Here is a 14,424-nt window from a genome sequence, read left to right on the forward strand (position 1 = left end):
CATTTCCCTACATTTTTAGTTTAAAATGCAACATGCTTATTTAATGCAGTGGTTTAATTTTGATGGCCACATGCCAATAAGAAACTTGAAGGAACCAACCAATGCTAATTAGCTGTGGTGGTTTTTGAAAAAATAAAAGGTACTAACTTTTTTTGTGATACACGGGCCTCTTACTGTTGTGGCCTCTCCCGTTGCAGAGCACAGGCTACAGACGCACGGGCCCAGCCGCTCCGCGGCATGTGGGGATCTTCCTGGACCGGGGCACGAACCCATACCACCTAGCATCAGCAGGTGGACTCTCAACCACTGCGCCATCAGGGAAGCCCAAGGTACTAGCTTTTCATGATGAATTTGTCTGACCAATGGTCAATAGGCATTCAGGGGGCCTTTGGTTTACTAGCACTAAACAGTCCTTCCACAGAAATAAAGGCCACCTGAAAGCCATGTCTGATTAGGGAAATAAAAGATGCCAGGTCTTCCATAATTAAGTTTCACAAATAGTCTTAATGAGACTCACCAGATGGAGTGAAATTAATGTTAATTGACAGCAAGACTGCCAGATAATTGGGTAGGGAGATTTAACTCTCAGAAAACTGCCCCCCAAATTAAAAATCTTTCCCATGGGCTTAAAGAATAATCCTGTAGATAAAATAAAACATAAATTATACATCAAACACCTGACCAAACCATTTAGCTTCCTAGAAACTATATACTTGGCTTTACAGTGATTGAGGATAGAGACTTTAGCTCTGAGAACTTCCAAGCCACAAACTGGAGAACATTCAGAAATAAGCAATAGAACTTAATATGGCTAAAAATGCTGTTATAGAAATAAAACAAAACACTGTCCCTTACCATTGTAAATTTAAATAATATGAAAAGGAGGTGGAGTTAGAGGGAAGATGGTGGGATTAGGAAGGACCAGGAATCTGTCTGCTACCCAGACAAAAATTATGCTGGCAGAATCTGTAGGTGTAATGTGCCAAGAAGTCCACACTTAGGGACTTCCCTGGTGGTGCAGTGGGTAAGACTCCATGCTCCCAATGCAGGGGGCCTGGGTTCAATCCCTGGTCAGGGATGCATGCATCCCTGGTCATGCATGCCACAACTAAGAAGCTGGCAAGCCACAACTAAGAAGCCTGCAAGTCATAACTAAGGAGCTCACTTGCTGCAACTAAGGAGCCCACCTGACACAACTATAAACCCAGTGCAACCAAATAAATTAAAAAAAATAGTTTTATCTGGAAAAGTCTGGTATCATATAGAGTATTACTGTCTTTAAAACAAAAAGAAGTCCACACTTAGGTATGGTTCAGAGCTAAAGTATTGCTATGTGGCAACAGCTGCCTTGCACTCTTTCAAGCACAGAGGCTACTCTTGCTCTTGACCGCACAGAAAAGGCAGATGGATGTGAAACGTTGCTTGACAGCCTCAAGTGGTGTACCAAGACCAGCAAAAACACCTGTAATGATCCCCAGGATCCTGAAAGTCCCTGGCACCACAGTGGCAAGACAGTAACCCCCATCAGCATCACTGTTACTACAATGGATTGTTGCTCTATGTGAAACCAGGCAGAATCAGAAATCTCAGGGGCTCTGATCCTCAACAGCCATTACAGATACTGCTCTGGGAAGCTGCTCAAAGCTTGCAGCCTGGCTGTGTTTCCAGTGTGGGACTAGCAGGGCTTTACAGGAGGTCCTGAAGTCTACCAGGTTTGCCTATTTGGGGATATCTATCTCTGTGCTATCTGTGCCAGGAGGGTCACCTTCCTGTCCAGGACCTGCCAGCTGCAAAGGGGCTTCCATGGGACAGACACTTGGCTTGTGGGCTCAGGATAAGACATTGCTCATCCTTTTATGGAGATCAGACATTGGATTTTGCTTTTTCCAAGGATAAGTCACCAAAACATGGATGCAAATTGAAAAATAAAGGCCTGAAACCCTCAGTTCCATTTTAAATATGTGGATATAAAGCATTAATGCAGGGAATAAAGTTTCACAATTAAAATCGATGGCAACGTAATGGTTTCTGTTGCATACTTATGTACAATGCATTGCATACTTTCACTATAATCTTCTATACCTATTTTCCTATATCTTGTGACTATTGTCTGCTTCTGCACTGTTCCAATAATTTTGATATGAAAATAAGTTATACCACCAAATAAAAGACTGCTTTTGTCTCATCACTCCATTTGATTTCATCTCACCTTCTGCTGAAGCATTTACAAGTATAGTCATGCCCACACCAATGATGACTGGAAATTTCCCTTAGGAATATGGAGGGGCCTCTGCAAATTGAGCTCAATCTTATCTCAAGGTCCTTGTCAAAATTCTCCACTGACCCAGATGGGTTCTCAAACTCTGGCCCAAGTCATGCCCCCACAAACTCTGTACACTGGCAGGAGACCGCCTACTACTTGACATGGTGTCTTTTTAATGTCCTGACGCACCTGTGGAGAAGAATGCAGAATTCCATGCCTTTTGTCCACGATTAGGGCCAAATCATCTGCTGATCTCTAAGTCGTCTTTTCTCATAGAGGTCACCAAATGAAGTGATTCCATTACACGAGAATTCAGGATGCAGTTCCTGTGTTAAAAGGCATTAATGAAATCACCTCAAGTATAGCAGGAAAACAGAACTCAGGGCAGCAGTGGCCATGAAAGGATGTATATGTGTGTCTGAGTGCGTGCATGCACGAATGTATGTGTGTTGTTAGTACTATCTTATAGTACTTCTTATAGTACTATCTTATAGTACTTATAGTACTATATTATAGTGACTTCTCTCTAGAATATTTATACATCTGGTATGTAACTCCTACCCTGGATGGAAGAATCTGTAACAGAGAACCCAAGTGACAATACTCCAGTTTAGTTCAGGCTTCCATCAGAGAGAAGCTCTGGGGGGAGGAGGGAGTCACAGGGGGTGCTTTTCCTGCCTTTGTGGAAAAGCAATTTCCAGGGGACTGGACACTCAGAAAACGCTTGGGTCTGAGGCACGTAAACAGTGCACAGGCCTGAGGCTTCCAAAATTTCAGGAATGGTGTCATCAGATAAAAAGTAATGCCTTGAGAGTGTAAGGAACTCCCACCTACCCATCACATCAAGGCTGAATCTCCTTTCAGCCTAATTTATTATTTTTCTTTATTATCAGCTATAATATTGCTTTAAGCTTTTTTAAGGAACACAGACTTTTATTTTGATTTTTAATAATAGTACTAAAATAATTGGTTATTACTTATTGCTCATTTACTCTGTGCCAGGCGTCGTTTTAAGCGTCTGACTTATTGATAGATTAACTCAGAAAATGCCTCCAAAAAGGATTGTAGGTAATTACCATCATTATGCACTCCTCACAAATGAGGAAACTAAGAGACATTAAAGGAGAACTGACTTGCCCAAGGTCGTACAGCCATACGGGAGGGACAAGGGAATAAATACACAAGTATTGATAGTAAAGCCAATGAGCTATGTGGCAAATTCAGAATCTGGGTCTCATAATATGCTGGGGATCCAAAATTCACTGCTATATATATATAATTTTTAAAATCACCTATATTGCTGTGTAATTTATATAAGTATATGCATTTCTGATACCTTTTGATGAGTTTTGAAAATTTATACACCTTTGTAAACACCACCACAATCTATATAGAACTTTCCATCATACTAAAACATTCCCTTGTTCCCCTACCCACTTAATTTTCACCCCCACCCACTAAATTAGATGATTTTCCTAGAATTTTGTATAAGTAGAATCATACAGCTCTACTTTCTTGTGCCTGGCTTCTTTTGCCCAGCCCAATTTTATTATTAATGTTGTTATATGCATTAGTAGTTCCTTTTCATTGCTGAGTGATATTCCATTGTCAGGCAACATCACTGTTTATACATTTATCTGCTGAAGGACATTTTGGTTCTTTCTAATTTGGGGCTATTATGAATAAAGATTCTATGAACGTTTTTATACAATTCTTTTTAAAAATTTTATTTTTTGATTTTGTTTTTGTATAATTATTTAAGTTTTCCTGGGGGTAAATACCTAGAATTGAAATTGTTGGTTTTAGGTAAGGTGTCATTACCTTTAAAAGGAACTATCAAATGGATTTTTAATGATATCACATTATAGTTTTAATTTGCACTTCCCTGATGACTAAAGCTTTGTATATCTTTTCTAGTACTTACTGGCTATCTATATATCTTCTATTATGAAATGCTTGTTTTAATCTTACCCTTTTTTTTTCCCATTTAAACTGAGTTGTTTGTATTATTATTGCATTATGAACATTCTTTACATATTGTGGATGCAAGTCCTTTGACAGACATATCTATTAGAGACATTTTCTCCCAATGTGTGATTTTCTTTTTTGTTTTCATAATAAAATCTTGAAAAGCAGACACTTTAAATTTTAATAAACTCCAATTTATCTTTTTTGCTTTTATGTCTCACACAATTCTTTGCATTACATATTAAAAATCTGTGTGCTTCAAATTAGTTTCCATGTTTCCCAACAGAAATTTTGTACTATTAGCTATTTTGTTTAGGTTTATAATTTATTTTGAATAAACTTTAATTATGGTATAAACATCAAGGTGCATTTAAAATATACGATTATCCAATTATTTTATCATCATTTTTGAAAAAAGTCACCTTTTTCACATCAAATTACCCTGGAACATATGTCAAAAATTAACTAACAACTTTCAGTTACATTTCAGATCATTAGAGAGCAGGAAAAAGCACTGCTCCTATTCCTAAACAAGAAGACATATGGGAAGAGTTTAAATTTAACAACTTTTCTTGAATACATCAGATATCTGAGATTGCAGGGCAAAAAACTAGCCCAAAGTCTGGAGAGCTAGGTGGCTGCAGAGAGAAACAAGAACCCAAGCAGTTGCTTAACTGAGAAAGAGAATGCCAAACACCATATAAAATGATTGTAAAAAAGCTAAACAACATGCAAGATCAGATAGGTTATTTCAGCAGAGAGATATATAAGCTATAGTAAAATTTAAATGCTGGATATAAAAAACACATACAATAAATGAAGAATGCCTTCAAAGGGATTATCAGTATACTTGATACCACTGAGGAAGGACTCAGTGACATTGAAAAGAGAGATAGAATATATACACACACTTTTATATGTATTTGTAGACTATATACACACTTTTATATATATTTGTATCTGTGTATGCTTCAATACAGTATTTGTATTAGTGACCCAGAGATGATACAAAAGTACACAGAAAACATGGTTTGACTTTGTTGAAAAAAGACAGCTTAGTAACAATGGCCTTTCCTATATGCGCATGTCAGGAGGTAGCAGGAGAAAAGGAATGAGGTATAGGATTCTGAATTTTCAGATACTTCCTGTAAAAGGTTTACTTGTTATGAATATACATATGGCAAATCATAGCTGATATCAGAATAGTTACTAAGTAAGGGGTACATAATTCTATTACAGTGCAGTTGACTTCCAATGTACATACAAAACAAACATCTAAGTGGCATGCACACTCACATAGACACACATAGAGAACTCAGAAAATATTCACATACATTCAACACTGTGCAGTTTATGCAATTTCTTTCTTATTTTTAAAAATCTTATTCTAGTGAATATCTATGAACCAATATTGTTATATTTCATTAACTGTCTTAATATTACATATGAAATAGTTTTTATATAACATAAAGGCTATTATTTACCTTTCTCAAATTGATAAATTTTCCCCTTATTACAAACTCTGAGAGATATTAAACTTTGATGACTCACTGAAAGCTTTCACACATTCACAACTTGATTATCAGATATTTAATGAGATATCATTTTTTGGGTAAAGGATTACCTATATATGTTGTAATGTTAAATATCTTCCCCTGATACTTACCTGACCAAGGAGGAAGAGTTGTGGGTAAAAACTATGGTCATTCAGGATGTTGTCAGGGGGTTTTCCTGTGTGATATTTCTGATACACTACACTGAGTTCACATGTCCACAGAAATCACATTCACAGGCTTTGTTAACTGAGGGTTGGTGAGTAAATATCAGTATTAAGTATACCCAAACTGTAGAAGCCCAGCAGAGAACAAGTTTATTTCATCACAGCAAAATGTCTGTGTACATGCAGAAGAAAATTTCATTCAACAGTCACTCTTTGGCCCTGTTTCTTTCTACTTTGTACTCTTTCATCTTCCGTGCATGAGCCCCTTTGGTTTTGCTGGTGATAATCTCCACTCCATTCTGACAAGGGACAGGAGAAAACATTAAGAATTTGAGAGGTGTATTTAGTAAGACCTGTCATTGACTTCTACATTTCACTATCCAGAGGTTAAAAATATGATCTCATTTGGATGACAGAGCAGTTGAGAAATTTAGACTAGGTGTGGCATGAGAAAAAAGGAAATGGTCATTGGTGAACAATTAAGTCATTATATGTCATATAGTTATTACCCTGTGTTAGTCAAACTGAGGTGTGACTTACAGTAGGATTCCCCACATCCATTACCCTGATTTCTTGTCTGTTCTCATATACTGTGAGGTCTCTACGTATTTTCTGCTTTACTGAGAAAGCTGGCTTTTGGCTAAAGGCTATCTCACATTTATTACATTCTCAATTTTCTGTTTGATTTCTCTGATGATGAATGAATTTTGATTTCTCTGATGATGAATGAATTTTGATTGCTGGGACAAAGTTTTGAAATTTTCATTACATTCCCAGGGTTCTCCTGCAGTGTGAGTTTTCCAAGGATTGAATGCACAGAGTATTTCTTGTATTCATTATCTTTACAGAGTTTCTTTGCTGAATTGAATTCTCTGATCTACAATGAGGACTGCACTCAAGATGAGACTGCCTGTGTAAAATATATTCCAAGAATTTCTCTCTTGTGTAAGTTCTCTGATGTTTAGTGAAAGCTGGTATCTTGCAGAGGAACTTCCAAGTGTTCATTATATTCATAGGGGTTCTCTCCTACATGTTTTATTTTGTATTGCGAGACTTGATTTCCAGCTCAGAGCTTTTCCATATTCATTACATTTGTATGTTTAGTTCTCTGTGTGGGCTTTCTGATGTTCTCTAAGGCTTGATTTCTGGCTGAAAGTTTTCCCACATTTATCACATTTATAGGGTTTCTCCCCAGTGTGAGTTCTCTGATGTACTCTGAGGTTTGATTTCTGGCTGAAAGCTTCTCCACAGTGATTACAATTATAGGGTTTCTCTCCTGTGTGAGTTCTCTGATGTTTTCTTAGGACTGACTTCTCACTGAAAGCTTTGGCACATTCACTACATTCATAGGGTTTCTCCCCTGTGTGAGTTCTCTGATGTCCTCTGAGATTTGATTTCTGCCTGAAAGTTTTCCCACACTCATCACATTTATAGGGTTTCTCCCCAGTGTGAGTTCTGTGATGTACTCTGAGGTTTGATTTCTGGCTAAAAGCTTCCCCACAGTGATTACATGTATAGGGTTTCTCCCCTGTGTGAATTCTATGATGTCCTCTGAGTTGTGATTTCTGACCGAATGCTTTCCCACATTGATTACATTTATAGGGCTTCTCCCCTGTATGAGTTCTATGATGTTTTCTTAGACCTGACTTCAGTTTGAAAGCTTTCCCACATTCATCACATTTATATGGTCTTTCTCCTGTGTGAGTTCTCCGATGATTCCTTAGGCCTGACATATGGCTGAAAGATTTTCCACATTCATTACATTCAAAGGGTTTCTCCCCCGTGTGAGTTCTCTGATGTACTATGAGGATTGATTTATAGTTGAAAGATTTCCCACATTCATTACATTCAAAAGGTTTCTCTCCTGTGTGAATTCTCTGATGTATTCTTAGGCCTGACTTTGCACTGAAAGCTTTCTCACATCCATCACATTTATAGGGTTTCTCTCCTGTGTGAGTTCTCTGATGTTTTCTTAGGCGTGACTTCTCACTGAAAGCTTTCCCACATTCATGACATTCATAGGGTTTCTCCTCTGTGTGACTTTTCTGAGGCTGAATCAGGCATGAAGTCATAGTGCAGGATTTTCCACATTCATTACACTCATAGGGTTTCACTGTTATTTGAGTTCTCTTATGTACATTGAAAGTTGACTGGTAAGCCAATGATTCTGTACATGTGCCATAGTCAGAGGACTGGTCTATTGTGTGAATTCTCTGATGCACTTGGAGGGTTGAATTATGGCTGAAATTCTTTCCATATTCAAAGGGTTTCACCCCTATATGAATTTTTTGCTGTTCTCTAATGTGTAATTTTTGGCTGAAAGATTTCCCTTCTGTGTCAGTTGTTTGAGTGATCCTATTGAAATTATTTCTGTTTTTATCGATAGTATATTCATATTTATTAAACTCATAGTGACTCTTCTCCTCTGGATGATTGCTCTGAGAGATTATCAAGGTTGATTTATCATATTGGTTTTCCCCAAATTTACTGAATTTATAAGATTTCACTTTTGGGTGGGTATCCTTAGATGTAACAAGGGCAGTCTTTTCAAGAAAATCCTTTCCACATTCATTATATTCAAAAGTTTGCTGTAAAGTCTGAATTGTCTGATGCTGAATAACTTTGTCTTTATGTCCAAAGGCTTTCACACTTTTACTATAAACAAAAGATTTCTCTCCAGTATTAGTTCTGCGATCCTTAATACTGAGGAGCCAATTCTCACATACATTAAGCTCATAAGCCTTCTTTCTTGAATACTGACAGTGTGGGGTCAATGAGCTAAGAAGCAAGTAAGTAGACCCTGTAGTGTCAAATTTACAAGGCATTGTTTTTGCAGGGAAAATGTTTATGTCCAGAGTACACAGTTTTCTTGAAATTTCTTGCTCTGTAGTCAATGATTTGTTGACAAATAAAACTTGCCTCAAATGTTTGCCTTGGTTTTCTAGGCTCTCCTGTAAGAGTTCATCAGGTTGGGATTCTTCTAAAAGTGAGAAAATTAAAAATATTTAATGATATTTAACACACTTATTATGGAGTGAAATTTATATACATATCCCCCATTATGTATTTGACTCCTTGGTGTCTGGCTCAGTTTCCCAAAAATAAAGTAATTTCAAGTGTATATTCTCTCTTATTTTGTTGTTAAAAAAACTTTTTCTAGTGGAAAGACAGAGAGGGATCTAGAAATGAAATTACATCTATATTTGGTATCTTAAAGTATAATTTTCAAAACCAGGTAGAGAAGAGGATATAAAGGAAAGGAACAATTAAAAAAGAAGAATATATTTGAGAGAGTTGAATCCTGGGAACAGATGAAACAAAGACTGAAATGAATTCAACAAGGATTTTGCACTAATTAGATAACAAAAAGTATCAATGGAGAATTGCCTTCAGTGGCTTTATTGAGATAGAGTTTGCATTAGGGAAGAACACCAGAGACTACATTCACAAACACAGATTACATTGATAACCATTAGTCTATATGATTCCAATTGAAGCTCCATTTTTCCATTCTACACATCAACACTAAAATAAATTTCTCATGGGGAATTCCCTGGCAGTCCAGTGGTTAGGACTCAGCGATTTCACTGCCATGGGCCCAGGTTCAATCCCTGGTCGGGGAACTAAGATCCTGCAAGCCACGTGGTGTGGCCAAAGAAAAATTATCATGGCACCAAATTTCTCATGTTGAAAGAAATAATCAGAAACAGAAACATAAATGTATTGGTGGAAGTGAAAAAACTGATGAGAGTTAAAGTAATTTTTCCACCTATATTGGAGTCACCTCTCTTTCCTGGTTCTGGTGCCTTGGTATTATATTAGGGTTGTTCAATAGTGAGTCCCTCTTAATCATCAAATCTTTTAACTTTCCTCTTTTCAATTTGTTTACTCATTTCCCCCAAACCAGTCATGCCCTGTCCAATCCTTAATTCTATTTTCCATCTATTTTTCCACATATCTAGTTTTTATTCACTGTAAGAATCTTAAGGATCATATGTTTCAAACTGGCCCTAGAAACCCTACAAGTATCCTTTATATTTATTTACCATAAATTTCCTGTGCATATTTGATTGCTATTGTCCTCCTGATACCCATGCTCCATGCAAAAATGTCTGTGACTCACAATTTTTAAAGTAAATAACCATCACTGAAATCAGGAGGCATCATAAAACTGATGGCAAATCCATAGTTAAATGAGCAGCATTTTCTCTCTTGGTTGTACCTAAAATAATGGCTCACCATTTAATCAATAGCATCTTACATAATATAAAATGTTTATGCAGCTTTGCTCACCTTTCCAAAATAAAACCCTCACTGTGATATACTTTGCATCTCTCTGTAATATAAATTTAGTGGTCCATAAAAAGCTCCATGCATAGGAATTACCTAGAGAGTTCTTTTACTAATATAAGGGTTCAGATCCAGCAACACCTACATTAGATGATTCAAAAGTCCCAGAAATTTGACTTGGGCATTTACATTTGTGGATTGTGTTTTCTGAGTGAATCAGTATGAAATGCCTCTCTCCACCTGACTTTGGAATCAGCCTACAATGTTATTAAAAAATATTTATCATGTGACAAATACCCAGAAAGGAAGAGTGAAACAGAGACCATTCTTTTTGGGACATTATAATCCAGGTGAGGAAAGTAGCTCATTCAGTAACTATATGCTACCTGACACAGAATCTCATTTTCTTTTGACACATCCATCAAATGGTCTGAGTTTACAAAAGTAAGAGAAAAAGTATAGGCTAAAGTATTCCAAGATTATATTATAGAAGTAGGAATCTGAGCCCAAACTTAAAATGAGTCATAGTGCTTTCTTCTCTTTTTCTAGCTGAGGTTAGCTATTTTATTTGCTTTTGTTCCAAGAACCACCTTTTGTCTTTATAACGTTTTATAACTATAATGTTTTATCTTTATTACATTTCTTGCTTTGCTTAGTTTTCTTTTAAAACTTTATTGCTTTAAAAAATAAGTATATGAGGCTAAAATTGTTTCCTCTAAGCACCATTTCATCTATAGTGCAAAGAGTCTAATAAACATGTTTTTCATTAAAAAATAATTTCTGGATATTGTACAGTTTTAACTTACTCTTATAAAATAGGTTTTTAAAGATATATATTCATTATTAATTTTAAGATAGAGGGATTTAAAATTTTCTCATATTGTTTGCAATTTATAGTGTTATTTGACAATAATATCTTTACTTTGTAGAATTTGCCTAAAATATTTTTACATTTTGTCAATGTTCCAAGGTCATTTAAAAGGAGGTTTATTCTTTGTTTTCAGAATAGTTATGTAGTGTGTTTGCATAGCTTTGTTTTCAGAACATAATAGATTCATTTTATAAAATATGCTATTTATAATGTCTAGACCAGAGGTTGGTAAACTTTTTCTGTAAGAGGCCAGAGAGTAAATGTTTTAGGCTTTGCTGGTTATTCACTCTCTATTGCAACAATTCAACTCTGCCTTGTAGTTTGAATATGTAAACAAATGGATATTGCTGTGTTCCAATAAATGTTTCTTTACCAAAACAAGCAGTAGGCAGGATTTGACCTGTGGGCCATAGTTTGCCAAGCACTATTCTAGAGTCCACAGGCTACGGAATGAAATCAGAGAGGCATATTAAGGTTGACTATATCTAATGTGTTCCTATTTCTCCTTATAACTCTTGCAGTTTTTTGTTTTATGAATCCTGATGAATAACTTATTTGGTGTACTAATATTTTAAGCTTTTATGTATCCTTTAAAAATTATCTTCTTTAGCATTATCAAAATGTCCTTTTTCTCACCTGTTTTTGACCTGAATTGAATTTTGAGATAAATAAACACTGAGTTGTTTTTATGTTTATAGTCTTAACAACTCATGACTGTATTTTCAAACTTTCTAAATTATTTTCTAGGTGTATCTCTGATACAGTATGATAGCATTTTCTCTTAATAGGTGTATTAAGATCCATTTACATTGGTAGTTCATATGTCAGATATGTTTGTCTTACTCTATGTGTGTTTGCATAGCTTTTGTGCAGAAAATGTTTAACACAGCAGGCCTGAGACTGCTACCCTTAGAAAGGCCTGTTTACAAGATTAGCCCTTAGCTGGCATCTGGGAACTTAGATTTTGAGATGGTTCCCAAGATTCCCAGAACTGCTAAGAGGGACTCAATGAGCCTAAACTGTTTGTACAAACAATATATTTATGCTGAACACCTAGTTTCCATCTGAAAGCCTACAATTTTGATACATGCTAGACAGAGGGTGCTTACATGAGCAGCCCCCAGTGAAAACTCTGGGCACCTCATCTCAAATGAACTTTCCAGGTACATATTTCACATGTGTTGTCACACCTGGTTTTCTCTCAATTTTGCCCCATGCACCTTTTCTCTTTGTTGATTTTGATTTGTATGATTTCACTGTATAAATATTAGTTATGAGTATGCCTATATGCTGAGTCCTCCAAGGTGAGTTAATGAACCTGATGATGATCCTGGGGACCCTTGATATACAGCTTTATAAGAAACTTTTCTAGTAACAGATCTGTTTTCTTTGCTCTGTCAAATGTAAACAATAAGGAAGGTTGCAGTTTGCTCTAGTTTTTATGCTTTCTAATTATACTATGCAATCATCTATTTACTTTGATTGTATATAGTAATTTATTATTATATAATGATAAAATTTGATTATTTCTCTCTTCTGATCTGTTTACTCCCAATTTTAGCTGTTTTATTAAATTTTCTTTGTTTTTATCTTTTTACTGTTAAATATACAACCATTACTTTTCAGCTTCAAAGGGTACACTTAGCTCCCATTTTTTAAAGATGAGAATATCAACATACTTACATTACATTCCTTTCCTTAGTTGTCCCCCTTCTACTTTTTAATAGATCTATTATTTCTAATGTTTCAAAGGTGAAGGCCTCTAATGGGAGAGTGCTGAAAAACATTTCAAACTGCTCACTTCTAGGTGATCACTTTGGATCTAATTTTCTTGGATGCCTTCTGCCAGTATTCAATAACTCACCTGGGGAACTTCTGTTTACAAATTCTTTCTCTAATAACCATGGATCTTCTCCTTGTTCCAACATTAAAATCAGTTCTGGTTTTGTAAAGCAGTACCCTGTAAAAGGGAAATACTTTAGCACTTGAGTTAGCTGCATAGGTTTTACTGTTTCTGAATGTGAAGAAAGGTATAGCTTCAGAAGTGGTACATTGAGGGTGCTTGCTAGAATTTTTTGGGGGGGGGCAGAAATGACAGCAAAAAACATTTTCTTACACTCATAACGGATCCCTCTTCTTAAACCCTTAAGTCACAAGCCTAAATAACATTAAGTTCTAAAATAGTCAATGTCTGTGCTTCAAATGAGATTTCGTAAGGACCAATTTCATACCTGACCATAATAGAGTAAAAGGAACTGATTTACCCTTCATATCAGACACCTAAAAAAAACCATACAAACTATATGAGATGGGTTTTAGACTTTGGAAAACAGGCAGTACAGACAGGGATACTTGAGAATAGAGAAACAAATGAGGTGAGCCCTGTGCTTATCACAGTTTATTGCTTGGAGAGTTTTCAACCCATAATGCAAAAAGAGATCACCAAAACAGAGCCTAGCTGATTCAGTAAGTTAAGGTAACAGAAGTGGATTTTAAGGAAGTCATGAAAACTAGGATTTGTAAAATAAAATACAAGAAAAGAAAGATACAGTGTATTTCTCTATCTGATATGCAGAAGGATCTCCTGAGTACTTGGAAGTGTAAGGAAAACACTTGAGGTTGGGGGGAAGACCAGTGAAAAAAGAGTAGCCTGAAGTATTACCAAAGCACACAGAAAGGTAGGAACTTCTGTTTCTGTTAGCCAGCGTAGAAAAACTTCCTAATCCATGGCCAATTGGGTAGAATAACCAGTAGGGTATTTATTGACTTGGTAGAGGAGCCAAATTAGTCCAAGTGTAAAGTGAGCTCTGAATCCAATATAACAAAGCTTAAAGCAAACCTTGAAAGGATCAAATTAATTCCAAGTAATTTAACTACATTCCAGAAAAGGCCCCAAAAGATTTAAAGTAATACAACAAAACTAGCACCTAACAATATAAAATCCACAACATTTAGCCTTCAATAAAAAATTACTAGGTATGAATGAAAGGGATACATGACTGTACTCAAGGAGAAAAATCAATCAGTAAGCCACAGAGTAAGAAATGACACATATAAAATTAATAATCAAGGCCAATAAAACAGTAAATACATTCCATGATGAGAATAGAAAGGGAATTTATTAAAAAAAGAAGTTCCTAACTGAAATTCTAAATATGAAAAATATCTGAAATGAGAAAACAAACCAAACAACAAACAAAAAAACACTGGATAGGATTAATAATAGTATATATACCACATAAGGAAGGCTAAATGACCTAAGGTAGATAGATAACTTTAAAGTATAGAAATAAAAACTATGAAAGAAGAAAC

At 35.8% G+C, this 14,424-nt stretch overlaps 1 protein-coding gene across 11 annotated transcripts in view; it reads right to left on the reverse strand.

The window, feature by feature from the left end:
- Nucleotides 1–5,362: 5,362 nt before the first annotated feature.
- The window catches only part of ZNF782 (zinc finger protein 782), a 54,961-nt gene continuing 45,899 nt past the window's right edge, over nt 5,363–14,424 (reverse strand). For all 11 annotated transcript variants that reach the window (XM_067744862.1, XM_067744864.1, XM_067744865.1 and 8 more), the window contains 2 exons: nt 12,977–13,072; nt 5,363–8,931 (listed from right to left, as the gene is read on the reverse strand). In XM_067744862.1, coding sequence (XP_067600963.1) covers nt 7,052–8,931; nt 12,977–13,072 — 1,976 coding nt within the window. In that variant the 3' untranslated portion in view covers nt 5,363–7,051. The remainder of the gene's footprint in view (nt 8,932–12,976; nt 13,073–14,424) is intronic.

This window comes from Pseudorca crassidens, chromosome 7 (genome assembly GCF_039906515.1).
Source record: "Pseudorca crassidens isolate mPseCra1 chromosome 7, mPseCra1.hap1, whole genome shotgun sequence".
In the NCBI taxonomy this organism is placed as follows: Eukaryota; Metazoa; Chordata; class Mammalia; order Artiodactyla; family Delphinidae; genus Pseudorca; species Pseudorca crassidens.